The sequence below is a fragment of the Mirounga leonina genome, unplaced genomic scaffold (genome assembly GCF_011800145.1).
Source record: "Mirounga leonina isolate KUSES-001 unplaced genomic scaffold, KU_Mleo_1.0 Mir_418, whole genome shotgun sequence".
Classification (NCBI taxonomy): Eukaryota; Metazoa; Chordata; class Mammalia; order Carnivora; family Phocidae; genus Mirounga; species Mirounga leonina.
The window spans coordinates 26,853,207-26,870,638 of record NW_023270739.1 but is presented as its reverse complement, the minus strand read 5'-3'; the positions used below and the strand labels follow the sequence as shown (position 1 = coordinate 26,870,638).

General features: G+C 40.4%; 1 protein-coding gene across 1 annotated transcript in view; it reads right to left on the bottom strand.

The window, feature by feature from the left end:
* POC1B (POC1 centriolar protein B) overlaps positions 1 to 17,432 on the bottom strand; it is a 93,434-nt gene that overhangs the window by 64,307 nt on the left and 11,695 nt on the right. The window contains exons 3-4 of the mRNA XM_034987865.1: positions 5,573 to 5,744; positions 1,230 to 1,409 (exon numbers count right to left, since the gene is read on the bottom strand). Coding sequence (XP_034843756.1) covers positions 1,230 to 1,409; positions 5,573 to 5,744 — 352 coding nt within the window. The remainder of the gene's footprint in view (positions 1 to 1,229; positions 1,410 to 5,572; positions 5,745 to 17,432) is intronic.

Below are 17,432 nucleotides of genomic sequence, written 5' to 3'. Positions count from 1 at the left end.
TTTTTCTAACTGGCGGTAGGACACGCTTTTCCTGTCCAGTCAGAGCTGTGAGGGCTTCTGCCCACAGCTGGCAATGACCTCAGCAGCAGGGTGTTTGAGAGAATAGAGGCGGTGTGGAGGGAGGCCCAGAGAGACACTGCGGGCACTGGAGGCCCTGGTCCTAGTGTCCCCCTTCTTCACTCCAAGGTCACCAAACATCAGCCAATTAACCACCTTGAGAGGAGAAAAAGAATTTCTTTGGGTTTCTATCACTTTCAACTAGACGAGTTCTAACTTTAACTCTGAAACTCAGTTCCCTTATCTGCAAAACTGGGAAAATAAAACAAGAACCCTATCCTCCCAGGGCAGTTGGGGAAATATTTTAAGTACTTCAGCAGTGTGTCTTAAGAACAGAAAGGGACGCCTACAGTAGCACTCGTCCCAGAAGACCGTGGGGTCATTCTCAGTTCCTCTCTCTGTCACAGCCCACGTGACAGCAAGAGGTGTTGGGCGCACCTCCAAGCTACATCTAGAACCCAGCCACTCCTCGAAATCTCCACTGCCACCACCCCAGTCCAAGCCATGATGTGAACTACTACACACAACCTCCTAACGCCCCCTGCCTCTGCTCTGAGCTTGACAGTCCATTCTCCACACGGCAGTCTGAGCAATCCCACTAAAACAGTGGTCAGAGAGAGGAACACACTCCAGAGGCACCTCACCCCACTCAGCGTGCATGTCAGCTGTCCCCGACCTGGCTGCAACCTCCCTCGGTGCCTCTCCTGTTCCTTCCCCACACTCTGCTCCACACCAGCCTTCTCGCTGGTCCTCGACAGCCTCCAGGCTCACAACCCAGCGCTTCTGTACTGGTTTCCACTATCCAGGACATTCCTTTCCCAAATATATTCAAGCCTTGCCCCTCCCCCTCTGTTAGGTCTCAGCTCAAAGGCCACCCTCTCTGTGAGGCAGTCTCTGTTTAACACTGCAGCCCCCACCCCTTCCAATCCATTTTCCTACCTGTTTATCGTCTCTCTCCCCTTTCTAGAATGTAAGCTTCCTGACAGCGAGGGGTTCTGACGGTTTTGTTTCCTATTCTTCCCAGCACACAGCAGGTACACAATAAATATTTGCTGAATGAACGAATGAATGAGTTTGTCCTCATCCCCTTTTCTGGGGGTAGGGCGGGGGCGGTAAATATGGACTACAGCAGGAAAAAATGTGGAACTCTTACAACAAAACTTCACACTTACTTGGCACAGCGTACCCAGTGTGTATGTCGGTACAAGGAGTATAAGAAACGCTGGCGATACATGTTCCATACTTTGATGGATTTGTCTTCAGAGGCTGTAGCTAGAAACTGGCCATCAGCTGAAAAGTCTACACTTCGAACTGGAGCTGTATGAGCTTTAAATTCAGAGGATTTCCCTCTCCTGGAAATAAACAGTTTAATATTTATAACACTGGATTTCACTATAATCAATATGTAATCAGCATACAGACTTTGAAACATATAAAACAGTTTAACACCTATAAAAAATTAACAAAAGTATGAAAAGTTTCTTCATCAACACTCTTTAAAGCTGGTTTTATTAATTAAAGTCATAACTGATACTTAACAGGAAAGATCCTGGTGGTCCCACCCAGAAATGCACTTGCTGTTTTTGTTTTAATTGGAAGCTAGAGAATATTTTGAACAAATCTTGACCATGAATTTTAAGTTCCTGTTGTTCCTCTAGAAAGAGCAATAAATAGTTTAAAGAACCTGAAACCTAGAAAAGCTAAGACAGATGAAATGAAGAGCTCCAAGGAAGTATTTTCACACTGGGGCCATGTGGAACTTGTGTGGACCAGCAGTCTAGGTTGGGAGGGAAGAGATGCCCTTATTCCATTTTCCCCTCTACAGAACATAGCTCTAGGTGAGCTGACTTTCCTGTTTCCACTTGTGTTTTCACCCACCAGCAATGAGAACTGAGACCCTCGGGGTATATCTAAGGCCTTGCTTAGGCCAGGCCCAATCTTATACTCCTAAGCAAAACAAAGGACACATGGTAATAACATACTCTAGTTCTCAACACTTTGAAATTTCAGACGCTGCTTCTTTTTCTTGACTAGGGTAAGAAAAATAGAACAGGAAAAGAAAAGATGGAGAAAATAATGTGTGGCATTTAAGGAGAAGCACCAGAAAAAAAAAAAAAAAAGTTAAAATAGTTACGGGCAGGCTAGCAGAGAGCACTGGAGTTCAAAGGTAGCATTTGGAAAGTACTACTTTGTGTCAGCATTCAAAGTTCCCAAGACACTTCAGAAAGTGTCTTTCCATTCAGAAAGTCGTATTTATGTATAACTGTTTGAAAAACATCGGGCAACAGAATGTGCAGAGTGAGAAGTGATACTCAACTGTTCCCCTTCTCTTCCCACATTCAGTAGGTCAAAAAACAGATTCAGTGATAGTGATATTGCTATCACTTCCCAAATATCCTTTCAACACCTCTTCTTTCTATCCCAGCTATGCTCACATTAAGGTAGATACACCCTCCATATCCTTCACCGAGATTATCGCAAAAGCGTCTTAACTGGTTTCCCTGCTCTAATCTTTTATCCCCCTCCAGTCACCTACATACCGTGCTTGCTACCTCCCTAAAAGTGTCATTCTAAGCATGTATATCTCAGCATAAATTTGTCACTGGCTGCCCTCCAAGAAAAGGTACAATGCCCAAGCTCTTCAGCAAGGCATCCTGCCGTTACACTGAACTTTGGACTCAGAACAGTCCCCGAACTTCAAACACACCTCTGTCTTTGCTAGATTAGCCTAGATTACTTCCTCCACCCCAACCCCCCTTGACCGACCCAAACAGGCTTAATTGCTCCCTATCTGCTACATCCATTTTGCTTATTACATTATACAGTACTTAAAAAAAAATAGACCTGTTTCTCTTCTATTAAGCCGTGAGTTTTTTGTGTTTTTTTGTTTTTTAGGACAGGAATGATGATTTGTTCATCCCTATAAGACCAGCATCTAGCACAATATCAGGCATATAAAAATAGCTCAATACATTTTGTTGAATTCCACTGGGAAGAGTCACTACTTAAGGTTCTTAGATCCATCCCGGCTTATCCCTCCAGTGGTCTGTAGAAGGTAAAAGTGACTTTGTCAAAAATTTCCATCACCTGATACATATTATACCATGCAAAACCTAAAATTGATAATTTTTTTTTAAAAATAGGAAGGAGCATTCAGGGTCTAGTCCAGTGAAGTTTCAAGGGAAAGTTCCCATGAGTGGCAGTTAGGAGTATAGCCTAGAGAAAACAAAGACAAGACTGGCATCTGCTATGAGCAGGAAGCCAGGAGACGGTCCAAATCATCGGAATCTGCCCTGCTCTTTAGGTCTACACTCCACACTCCAGCAGGCTATCCGGCTGGACTTCTTTCTAAAGGGCCCGCCTCTCGGCTATACTCTGGTGCCACCCCTGGACCCGGGCTCAACAGGAAGACGCAAGAAACCACAATAGCAGTGCCTTGGGCTTGCTGTGCTGTGGCTTAACTGCTTTGTAGCTCCTCACCTCGCCTTGACATTGGCTCTCTGCCCACATTCTCTTGACTGCCCACTGTGATGAACTCCGGGCCAGAACTGCTTCCATGCTTGTTCCTACTATTCTCCCCTAGCCTGCCAGTCACCAGGTGTGGTGTTGGCGAGTACGACCGCCTACTCCCTCTCATCCCTATATGCACATGCCGCTCCTCCCCACATGAGGGGGAATCTACCGATTTCTCCTCCCTCTGAATCTGGGCTGGTTGTGACTTACTTTGACCCACAGAATGAGGCAGAAGTGACACTAGAAGTGTCAGACCTAGCCCTTCAAAGGACCAGCAGCTTTCATTTTTACTGTCCTAGAACCCAGCTGCCAGGACAAGGAAGTCCTTATCCGGGTGCAGAGAGGGCAAATGGAGGACCAGGTGCCCCGGCCAACAGCCAGCACCAGGCCGCAGGCGTGAGTGAGGTGCTGGGCCTGCCAGCTTAGAGAAGCTGAGTAACAGCCAACATCAAATGGGGCAGAAGAACCATCCAGATAACCCACAGAATTATGGGAAATGACAGTTACTGTATTAAGTTAAATTTTGAGGATGGTTACACAGCAATAACTGATATATCAGTCTCCATCCCACTGCTATGACCCACGATTGCCCTGGCCCCACGATGCTACGATTTAGAAAGAGGAACCAGAGACATCTACTCAAGCCCAACTGTGGCACTTAGATTAGCCCATACAAATTAATGATTGTATGCTTTTAGCGTTTCTACCCTTGTATATAGTTTAGTCCCTTAGAGTTCCTTGAATTAGTAAGGGCAGACGGAAGCTTGTTGTGCTGAAGACATAGAACCACTAGCCCTAAATCCTCAAAGTTAAGGATTTTAGAAAACACTTTCCCTTTTGGACCCCAAACCAGTCTCCCTCCCTCGCAGCTCCCCTGTACGTTGCCACCCGGAGTGTCATGAGAACATGTCGCCTCTCTTCAGTAGTTTTCACTACCGTCAGGGTGATGTTCAGATTTCTCAGCCTGGAGTTTCCTTTGGGTGGTGGCAGAAAACAGAAGTGCCTCCTGGCAGGAAAATGCCCTGTGAACGTCCATAGGTGCCACAGGTGGGGGTGCCTGAGACTGTTCAGTTACGTACCACGAATCAAGTCCTGCCACAGTAGAGCCAAGGCAAATGCTCAAATTCCTATTCTCTGAGGTATTTGTGGGGGGAAATAATATGATGTGTGGGAGTTGTTCTAAAAATACTCTAGCTTAAAAAAAAAAGAGGAAGGGCATGGATGGAGCCACTGATAACTGTTATAAAGATAGCTGCTGGAGGTGGTGGAGAGTATGGGGGAGAAGTCGTTGTGCTATTCATTCTGTTTTCATGTGTGTTTGAAAACACATAATTACGAGTTCAAAAAAAGAGTTCAAGAGCTTTTTAAAAAATCATGGCTCAATAATTGCTTAAAATACATAAGCTATCAGCTAGGATTTAAAAAGCCTCTTATAGAGAGATTTGTTACAACAGGATAGGAATGCAATGATTTATACATTTGTCAGAAACTTTCTTTAGCCAGAAAATTCCGGAGCCCAATAATGAATGATATGCACCAAAGAATAGTTCTGGCTCAGGGATTAATAGATATCCAAAGGCCCCCAAAAGATCCACAGATGGGCGATAGTAGGTTAATAAATTATAAAATTTCAGTTATACATGTCAATGTGTATCTCTCTGGGGAGACAATCTGAAGTTTACAATAGATTTATAAAGGGATTGATAACCATCCCGCTGCCAAAAAAAAAAAAAAAAAAAAAAACCTTAAGCATATTTCCATGGCTAGAAATAGGTTTCAAATAGAAGAGATAATTATGAGTTAAAGATGAGGAAAAAAGGGTATGAAATAGTTTGCTAACTTCATGACAAGGGCAACACGTCTTGCATGTGACTCGGACTAAGGGCAGTGCAGGTAACCAGGAGTTCAGGCATTCCCGAGAAGTACAGAAGGAACAGCCAGGCTCATTTTCTTTCACATTCCTATATCCAGAGCATATCAGGTATTTCTTTGTTTCTCTTACTTATCAGGAATCCAGAGTCTAACAGTTCTGTCCCGTGAAGCAGATGCCAACAAGTTTCCAAGTGGGGAAAACTGCACGCTGGTTACAACATCCTTGTGACCCACATATCTGAAAGCCCTGGCTTGTGGCTTGCAATTCCACAGCATGAGAAACGTGTCCCAAGAAGCAGTAGCTATCAGGAAAGAGAAAAACAAACCACTGAGTGTTAAAATGCAAATATAGGCATGTCTAATTACAATGGGCAGCCTATCTAGTAACAAGAAGTCCAGGTAACAGAGGGGCTGGATGTTGTAAGGCTGACCAGGTAATGGAAAAAAATATTTTAAAAAGCAACCCAAAGCTCCATCATTAATGTGCAAGCTTGGCTGCGTCCTATGCAACCACAAGTCAGGATTACTGGCTCCTGCATCTGGCTGGAGCTCGATGACAGTTTACTAGAAGGTGGCAGCACAGCATAACACAGTCCACAGGGCTAGAAGAAGTTTTGTCTCTAACTCTCAGGGTGACTGGGAAAGTTACTTAACCTCTGGGTCACAAAGACCGAACGCTTTTCCTGAGAGGGCTGTATGAGATGATTTTTTAAAACTGTTTAAGTGGAGAGAATTTCACATTTAAGAGGAAACATAAGAATAGTATAAAGAAGATTAATATACCCTGTGCCAGATCTACCTGATGTTAATGTTGTGCCCCATTTGGTTTGTAATTGACTCTTATGCTCACTTGTGCTCACTCTTTCTCTCCATATGCAAGCGAGCTCGCTCGCTCTTTCCCTCTCTCTCTCTCTCTCACACACACATTTTTCTTTCCCTGAACCATTTGGAAGTAAATACACCATCATAGCATCTTTATTCCTAAATACTTCATTGTGGTTTTTTTTTTTAAAGATTTTATTTATTTATTTGAGAGAGAGAGTGAGAGAGAGCATGAGAGGGTAGAGGGTCAGAGGGAGAAGCAGACTCCCTGCTGAGCTGGAAGCCTGATGTGGGACTCAATCCTGGGACTCCAGGATCATGACCTGAGCCGAAGGCAGTCGCTTAACCAACTGAGCCACCCAGGCGCCCTTCATTGTGTTTTTCTAAGAATAAGGATACTCTCCTATGTGCCCATAGTACCATCAACTTCAGGAAGTTGATTATTGACAATACTTTAATCTACCAACAGTTTTCCAGTTCTGTTAACTGACCCAGTGATGTCTTTTATAGCTGGATAAGGTGATCTTGAAAGTCTCTTTCTGCTCTGACATTCTACAATTAATAAAAGAATTGTGTATGTCAAACAATAGCTTAAGGCTTTAAGGCAATAAAAACAAATGCAACCAATAGTGGACATAAATGCTTCCAACAAAGAATGAACAAATAAACAAATGAAAGATGAATCTAACTCTTGCCCCCAAATCAAATTTTATATATGCATGCAGCCCCCAAGTTACCCCAATAATAGGAACCAGGTCAATAAGAATCACCGTCTAGATTGCAGAATTCTTAGGAAAAAATGCAACTTTATAAACTTGAAATACAATTAGTATTACTGTTAGAAGAGAATATAAAGTCACTGAACCTTCTAATTTCTTTAGCCATAGATAAAATTCACGTGGACTTAGGCATGCATTGTTTCCATGTAAAATAGCTAAAGTGAATTTTAAAGTTTCAGGCTATAATGCTGTATACTACCCCCTTTTTAAAAAATACAAAAAGTTGATGTTCCACCACAATGCATAAGATTATTAAATATTTATATTAGAGTCTGAATTATCTGGAGCTAATGTAGACAAAATAGGGAAAACAATGAATTATCACATGTGTTATACTTAGGACCCTATTCGAGATCTAAAGTATTATGCTGCAAATAAGATCTACAAAAAGAAGACACAATCCCTTGCTCAAGGAATCACAACATCATAAAGGAGACAGTTCATTAATATCATACACATTCAGAGGACTTATACAAATTATTCATTCTATTTTCTGTACCTCCCACTCCTCTTTATCGACTGTGCCCACTCCCCCCTGTTAAGCACACTATGTTCTTTGTATTTATCAGTCTGTTTCTTTTTTTGTTCATTCATTTGTTTTGTTTTTAGATTCCATATATAAGTGAAATCATATGGTATTTGTCTTTATCTGACTTATTTCACTTAGCATAATACCTTTGAGGTCCATCCATGTTGTCACAAATGGCAAGATTTCATTCTTTTTATATGGCTTAGTAATATTCCAGTGTGTGTGTGTGTGTGTGTGTGTGTGTGTGTGTGTACATACCACATCTTTATCTGCTCATTCATCAATGGACACTTGGGTTGTTTCCATATCTTGGCAATTGTAAATAATGCTACAGTACACATAGGGGTGTATATATCATTTTAAATTAGTATTTTTATTTTCTTTGGGTAAATACCTAGTAATGGAATTACTGGATCATATATTTCTAATTTTTTGAAGAATCTCCATACTGTTTTTCATAATAGCTGCAAAATTTATGATCCCATCAAGAGTGCATGAGGTTCTTCTTTACATCCTCGCCAACACTTATTTCTTGTCTTCTTGATTCTAGCCATTCTGAGAGGTTTAAGGGGATATCTTGCTGTGGTTTTTATTTGTATTTCCCTCGTAATTAGTGATATTGAGCATCTTTCCATATGTCTGTTGGCCATCTGTATGTTTTCTTTGGAAAAAATGTCTATTCAGCTCCTCCTCCCATCTTTTAATCAGATTATTTGTTTTTGGGGTGTTGAATTGCCTAAGTTTTTTTCTATATTTTGGATATTAATCCCTTATCAGATATATCATTTGCAAATATCTTCTCCCATTCACTAGGTTGCCTTTTTGTTTTGTTAGTGGTTTCCTTCACTGTGCAAGAGCTTTTTATTTTGGTGTAGTCCCAATAGTTTATTTTTGCTTTTGTTTTCCTTGCCTGAGGAGACAGATTCTAGAAAAATGTTGCTAAAGTTGATGTCAAAGAGATTACTGCTGATGTTTTCTTTTAAGAGTTTTATGATTTTAGGTCTCACATTTAGGTCTTTAGCCCATTTTTTTCACTGAAATTGAATTTTTATTCCAAATGACTGTAATGGCTAGAAAGACAACAGAAAAAACTGAAAATGATTTGTTTAACTGGAAATTAGAAGTAGTTGATTTCAGGAGAGCAAGCAATGACAGCCTGGCACTCTGATAACAGTCATAACTAAGAAAGCATAAAAATAATCCATGTCCCTCTGACACACAATCTGGATGTGCAGCACGTACAGCAAATAACATCAAAAGAAAGAAAGGAGGAAAGAAAAGAAAAATAGGGGACAAATCCACAAAATTCCAAACCTCAGAAATTAACATTCATTTAAGCACAGAGTAGTGAAGGTTTTTGGTAGCAAAACTTTTTCATAGTTCTTAAAAGGGAAGTCTTCAAAAGTACTTCTTCAAATTCAAAAGCTAAAAACAATGAAGAGAGAACAGTTACACTGGCTTAAAAGAGCTGCTGCCTGTCACAAAGATGACGATCAGTCCTACTTCCAAACATAGTGAGATCTGATGAACCCGACAACAGAACGGAGAGGCCGCCTAGTAGGCAATGACGTCACTGTGAAACAGTTCATTAATAAATATCATACGTGTTCAGAGGATTTTTCATATATTCTTCATTCTTAGTATTATGTGGGGTGGCTAGTGATCCTTCCTGAGGAAAGGGCTTTTTTTAAAAAAAAATATTTTATTTATTTATATGGGAGAGAGAGTACGCATGAGTGGGGAAGGGCAGAGGGAAAGGGAGAAAAAATCCAAAGCAGACTCCACACTGAGATCACAACACGAGCTGAAACCAAGAGTCCGACGCTTAACCAACTGAGCCACCCAGGTGCCCCTGGAAAGGGCATTTGCACATAGACTTGGTGCAGTGAGGATTGATTCAGGCTGACTTGTGGAGGAAGAATGCTCTCTGGGCAGAACAAACACCACGCATGACTGCCCAAGTCAATGTATTTGAAAGACTGAGGAACAGCAAGGAGACCAGCATGTCCACAGTGGAGAGCAGAAAATGAGAACAGTGGGGTGAAAGCTAAGAAGAAAGCAGATTCCAGGCAAAGAGCCATGGTAAGACATGTCTATTTCATGCTAAGTGCAGTGGGAAATCTTTGAAGGATTTTGAGCAAGGGGGATCTCATGATCTGAGTTAAGAAAATTACCACTCTTACAGTAAGAAAGGACGGTCTTTACAAAAAAATGATGCTGGGTCACCTGGATATTCCTAAGGGGGAAGAATGTATCTTGACTTTTACATTTTATACTAAACAGAAAAATAATTCCATATAGAGTATAGATCTAAAAATGTGATAGGTAAAACAACACATTAAGACTAGAATGTAGGAGAATACCTTCATGACCAATGGGTAGGCAATAAACAGGACATGAAAATGATTAAATTACTAAAATTACTAAAGGAAAAGCAATAATTTGTACTACACCAAAATTAAGAAACTGTGTTCATTGAAAGATACTACCAAGTGAGTGAAAAGGCAAGCCAGAGTGGAAGAAGATATTTACAATACATCTATCCCACATTGAACCCAGAATCTGTAAAGAACCCTACAAATCAATAAGAAAGGGCAAGAAAATAGGCAAAAGGCCTAAATAGGTACTTCATAAAGGAAGATATACAAATGGTCAACAAACGTATGAAATGGTCAATTCAATGAGTCTCTCAGCAAATGCAAATGCAATGAATGAGACAGCACTACACACTCGTCAGAATGTCTACAATGAAAAAGATATATAATACCAAACCTGGATGAGGATGTGGAACACCTGGACCTCTCATATAATGCTGAGGGTCATAACCATTTTGGAAAACCGTTTTGACATATCTGCTAATGCCGAATATACACTTACCGTCTGACTCAGCAGTTCCACTCCTAGGTATATCCCTGACAGAAACTCTTATGTATGTTTAGCAAAAGGCAGATAATAATAATGTCTGTGGCAATATGATCCAAAATGGACCAAAACTAGAAACCCAACTATCCATCAAAGATGGATACATAAACTGTTGTGTCTTCATACTGTGTACCTCCTGGGTAATGAAGTTTCATTTATATGAAGTTCAAGGAGTAGTAAAACTCATCAACGGAGTTAGAAATCAGTATACAGATTATTGGGGGGCAAGAAGGGAGGACAGTGGCTGCAGGGGAGCACAAGGGGGACTGCTGGGGGTACTGGTTCTGGGTGTTGGTTAAATGGGCATGTCACATTATGAAAATTTATCAAGTTGTCCAATTTGGTTACATATCTTATATTTCAATAAAACTTAGAAAAAAATTTAAAATATCACTCTGCTCTGTGCAGAATATACAGGGGGCACGGAGACAGAATTGAAGAAAGTGGTGGTTTAGACTAAACTGGAGGCCATGGAAATGGGAGGAGTCAAAATTAAGATATATTTAAAGGTAGGGGCACCCGGGTGGCTCAGTCGGTTAAGGGTTCAACTTGTGATTTCGGCTCAGGTCATAACTTTAGGGTTGTGAGACTGATCCCTTTATTGGGCTCTGCTCTGGGTGTGGAGCCTGCTTCAGATTCTCTCTCTCCTCTCCCTCAGCCCTCCCCCACCCCAAAAGATACATTTAAAGATGGAGCCTGTGCAGCCTGCAACTGGATTCAATGTAAGGAAGAGAAAAAGCAGCGGCAAAGGTGCCAGGCTTTTGGACTGGACACCCAGATGAATCTTAGAGCCATCTAATAAAATCAGAAAAACCAGAAGAAAAGGAGATTGGTGGTGTGGGAACCAAGACTTCATCTTTAGGACACAGTAAGTTGGAGATGCCCATTAGACATCCAAGTGGAAATGTCAAGTAGTGGGAGGGGTATACTCACCTACAGCTCAGGGAGAGATTTTAGCTGTACATTGTGATGGTTAAAAGAGCAAACTATAGAATTAGACTCCCTGAGTCTATCACTTACCAGCTATGTGTCCTTGGGCAAGTTACTGAGCCGGGACACTCCAACTGCAAATGAGGTGTTTAAAATAGTAAGAGAAATGATACTTGTAATTCATGGCTGGCACACAAAAAACACTCAAAGGTACCTCTTATTACTACTGTTTTTGGTACTGTTGGCCACAGCAGCAGTCTAGTGCAAGGACTAGACACTGGATAGGATCACCCGGGAAGTGAGACTAGATGAAGAACAGCGTGAAGGCACCTAACCTTGAAAAGGAAGAGCAAAGGAAGGAGCCATAAATGAAATAGGAGGGGACAAGCAGATTTTGCTGTCCAGGAACTCAAAAAGTATTCCAAGAGGGTGACGAGCTGTATCCAATGCTTTAAAGAGATTTAGTAATATTAGGCCTGAAAAGGACCAGCTACATAATTTGTGGGGCCCAATGTAAAATGTAAACGTGGAGGCCCTTGTAGAAAAACTGTTAAGAATTTTAAGACAGCGAGGGGCGCCTGGGTGGCTCAGTCGTTAAGCGTCTGCCTTCGGCTCAGGTCATGATCCCAGGGTCCTGGGGTCGAGCCCCACGTCTGGCTCCCTGCTCTGTGGGAAGCCTGCTTCTCCCTCTCCCTCTCCCCCTGCTTGTGTTCCCTCTCTCGCTGTGTCTCTCTCTGTCAAATAAATAAAATCTTAAAAAAAAAAAAAAAAAAAAATTTTAAGACAGCGATAGCAGGACATTAAACCAGGTATGAGACCTAAATGACTATATAGGTCATATGCCCTCAAAACTGGTCCTGGGCCCGAGGACCAACTATTGGTTTGGCAATAAGAACTGTGTCCGTAGGGCGCCTGGGTGGCTCAGTCGTTAAGCGTCTGCCTTCGGCTCAGGTCATGATCCCAGGGTCCTGGGATCGAGTCCCATATCGGGCTCCCTGCTCCGCAGGAGGCCTGCTTCTCCCTCTCCTACTCCCCCTGCTTGTGTTCCTGCTCTCGCTATCTCTCTCTCTGTCAAATAAATAAATAAAATCTTTAAAAAAAAAAAAGAACTGTGTCAGTAAAGTGGTGGGATCAGAGCTGGAGTGGTGTGGGTTGACGAGAAAATGTGAGGGAGGCGGCACAAAGAGTTAATATATACAATTGATTCTTTTTTTTTTTTTTTTTTAAGATTTTATTTATTTGTATGACAGAAAGAGAGAGAGAGCACAAGCAGGGGAAGCGGCAGGCAGAGGGAGAGGGAGAAGCAGGCTCCCCGCTGAGCAGGGGGTCCAACACAGGGCTCGATCCCAGTACCCTGGGATCATGACCTGAGCCAAAGGCAGATGCTTAACCGACTGAGCCACCCAGGTGCCCCTGCAATTGATTCCTTAATTCACTGAAGGTTTACAGGGTCCCTAACACTCAATATGTATGCTAAGGGGACCAGGAAAAGATGGTATTACAGGATGATCATGGTGATACAACAATTAATGGGGTGAGGGGAGGTCAGAGGGATAAGAATAAGAAGCTTAACTGAGAAGGAGACACAGGGCAGGGCTTGAGCCTTCACATATTTTGTCAGAAAAGGAAAAGAACATCTTAACCAGAGTGGATGCTCAAAAATTATAAAATTAGAGTCGATGGCTACATGCCCACATTAAAGCAATGCTTGCTGTTCTCATGTGAGGCCCAGTGAAGAGAAGTGAGAGAGCAGAATGAAAAAGTGGTACATAGGTCAAGGACAACCCAACCTCTGGGCAAGATGGCATTTCAGAGGCCTATTAATTATGAAATACCAGAAGCAGAGATGTCCCAGGTAACATTGTGTGGCTCAGGGTACACTCTATTTCTCCCAAATTCTTCGTCCCTACTTCCTTAACCTGATCCCACCAAACTCTCAAACCATGATAATAAAAGGTATTTGACTATCAATATCAACGTTGTATAGTGTCAACGTGGGATTTGCTTTCATACATTTCTACGGAGCCACACCTTATATAAACATTACCACATAAAAGCTTGTGGCATTCATCATCTGAATGGTCTATTTTGCGATAAAATGTCAAAGGCAGGAAGTTTAGAGAAAAGGTTAACTAGTAAATCGACTCATTTAAAAAACTATTTATATTCTATAACAATAATTCACCGTTTCAAGAAATCCTCATTAGGACAAAAGAAAAAACAAAGTCAGTGCTCACCTAAGCCAGTGCTGAGTCTCTGCAGGTAACAAGGAACATACTAATGGAGAACATGTTTGCTTTCCATAATGCCCAAAAGTTACTGTGTCACCCGAAGTAGTAATAACTTCAGTCAACCCAAGATCTCTCACTCCTTGATTTACCCCAAACTGAAGTTATTTAGAGGTTTGCTCTGTCAAGAATACTATATCCTAGAAAGAAATGGTATTGCCTCCAATTTTCAAGTTTGTTGTTGAATTATCTTATCTTTTCTATTGGTAATATATGTACATGATATTGGTATTTACCAAAATCTCCTTCCAGACCTTGGCCACCCAGTTCCCCTTCCTAGAGGCAACCAATGTCAGCCACTGCCTGAATACCCTCCTATACGCTTAAACAAATACATGTCTATTCACAGGTCTTTTTTATACAAATGGTAAAATGTTATTCCTGCCATTCTGCATTTTGCTCCTGCATCTTCTTCTCCACTAGCCCACTTAGGATAATATATTGGAGGTCATGTTTTTTCAGCACATAGAACTGTCTTATTCTTTTCCTCCCTAGTTTTGATAAAACTTTATTTTGATAATTTCAAGCTTACAGAACAGTTACAAAGGTAGTACAAGAAACTCCCTTATATCTTCTACCTTAGATTTTTGTCTTTGTTGACATTCTATTTGCTTTATATTCTCTCTCCAAACACTCTTACATATGCATATTTTGTCTTAACTATTTGAAAGAAAGTTAGAAATATAATGTCTCTTTACTATCAAATACTTCAGTACATATTTCCTAAGAACAAGGATATTCCATTGACATAAATCATAGTATAGTTAACAAAGTCAGGAAATTAAATGCTATTTAATATATTCTTAATACTTATCCACAATCTATATATATAGGCCTTGTCAATTATAGCTATTTTCCCCAGTCCATGGTATAATCCAAGGATAGGTACTGCATTAAGTGCCAAATGTCTTTGGTTTCCTATAAACTGGGAAGATTTCCTAAGTCACTTTTTCTCTTTATTGACCTTGATATTCTTAAAGACTACAGATCTGTTATTTTTGTGGGATGTTCAATTTTTTTCCTGATGCTCCTCAGGATTAGATTCAGGATATGTATTTTTGATAGCAGATCCACAAGTTTTTTTATACCATTTTCATATTAGGGTGTATGTGATGTCTGTCTGTCCCAGACACTTCGTTTAGGTGGTTTTTGCCTGGTAAATTTAGTATTGTTCCCTTCTGTAATCAGTAAGTTGTTTGTGGGGAGATACTTTAGGACTATATAAATACCCTATTCCTCAATAAACTATCACAACTAATTTTAGCATCCTTAATGCTTTTCTAACCCATCATTCTTTCCATAATTTTAATTATCATTCTTTTCCATAATTATAATTAATTATAAATTATGTTAATTAATAATTTAACTAATGAACTAATATATAATTTGTTAATTTATTATTGCAAGGAAGAACTTCCCCTTTTCCTCTATTTCTCTATTTATTCATTAGCTTATTTTATCAATATGGACTCAGATTATAATCCATAGCTATCATTATTTATTTTGACTCTCATGCTATTCCAAATCTGGCTAGGGAGAGACCCTTAAACTGGCCTCTGTGACCTTCTCTAATATGTGTCCATCATTCTTGGAGTACTCCCTTCCAGAATCACTTCTAGAACTCTGATCTCCGCCGCCTCCACTCAGCTAGGATGTCACTGCTTTGGCTCTACCTGACCATGGGCTCACCTTGTGTGTTTCCCTCCTTGCAGGGGTCATCACAGCTTTGCACTCCCTGTTGTTTAATGCCTGAATACAGTTGCCTCATATATTTTGTCTCATTTTACAGTTGTTTTCAGGCAGGTGGGCAATTTTGGTTACCAATTACCCTGTCCTGACTGGAGATGGAAGGATGCCTTCTTCTTTCTAAAAGCCACATAGTATTCTATTGTGTAGCTACACCTTAATCTATTTAACCAGCCTACCCTATTTAGGTTGTGTACAGTCTTGCCCTTTCACAAATGATGCCATACTGTACATGTGTCATTTATGATGTGTGCAAGTACATCACTGGGATCAATTCCTTAAAGAATTATGAATGGGTCAAAGAGTACATGTTTTTAAACTTACAAAAAGGTCTGTGATCACAATATAGTATCTTTCACAACTTTATACATTTGGATTATATCCCTCTTGGGCTTTTCCATCCCATCTTCAAGAAAGTCCCAATAATTCAGGTCACCTTCATATAGAAATTCTTGAATCTTTCAACTATTTCAGAGGTCCTTCTAGATATTTTGGACACTGATTATGTCCCACTTGTACTTTACTACCAGAAGTAAACTCAGATTTCTAGTTTGAGGGCACCATGATTTTGTACTTCCTGTTGCATTTCCAGGTTCGTGCTTGTCTTTGGATCACAAAAGAAACTCCAGGCTGCCTTCTTCAAGGAAAAATAAACAAGGACATCTTCTAAGGAAATCTATAAGAAGGAGTTTTCTATAACTATTTTTAAGAAAAGAAAAAAAAAATAATTCCCAAGCATACACATCTATAAACTTAGATAAAAGAGAGAAGGCTGCCCAATAAAAAGATAATATTCTAATCTTCACTAGATAAACTTTAATACCTATCTAATACTTTCAGAATTAGTTTGTGATCTCCAAGCACTGTGTAATAATATAAATAAATGATGGCACTAACTGAACATTCCTCTGCCCTGAATGAGGGACTATTTAATCATGTCTTCCTTCTTGCTGACACTAAGTAATTATCTTACTAGTGTAAACATAGTCTAAAAGGAGCTGTGGGTGCTTTAAAAATAATCTTTAGTAATGACAATCTGGGGAAACTTAATTTAACTTATTCAAATTCCGTATCTCTATGAGGATGGACAATTATAACAACATGCACAGTTACTGAGTTGTTACTATGGGCCAAGCACTTTTAAAGACTTCATAAGCATTATTTTATTTAATCCTCATAACGAGGCAGGTAAATATAATTAACCTTCTTGTACAGATGAGGAAAGAAATAAAGCTTAGCAAGGTTAGGTAATTTGCCCAAGGTCACAGAGGCAGAAAGTAATGGAGTCCATTTTTAACCCAATTCTATCAGACTCCAAAGCCTGAGCATTTAACCAATAACCCAGTGCTTTGAGAAGCACCGGGAATTTATGGACTATCTCCATTAGAATTACTGGGAACCTTGTTTAAAATGTGTAATTCCAGGAGCACCTGGGTGACTCAGTCAGTAAGCGTCCAACTCTTGGTTTCGGCTCGGGTCATGATCTCAGGGTTGTGAGATGGAGCCCAAAGTGGGCTCTGTGCTCAGTGCAGTCTACTTGAGGTTCCCTCTATCTCTCGTGTGCGCTCTCCCTCTCTTTAAAATAAATAAATAAATATTTGTTTAAATGTGTATTTCCAGCCAATTAAGCATTCTTTGGGGTGAGACCAAGGAAGTCTGATGTACATCAAACCTAGAGAAATATGGCACTCTGCTACTGTCTCTCAGTGCATATACCAAATCACTTTAGCACTAAGGAGTAATTTTTTGAACTAGAACAGTAGGAGAAACTTTAACAAAGCTACTACACAGGTTGCCATCAAGAACCATAATAGAAAAAGAATTTCTGGCAAACTTTTACTATGGTTTCACCATGAGGAAAACAACTTAAAAATTCCAAATTTCATTCTGCTCCTATTAGAAAGAAAGAAGAAAGAAAGAAAGAAAGAAAGAAAGAAAGAAAGAAAGAAAGAAAGAAAGAAAGAAAGAAAGAAA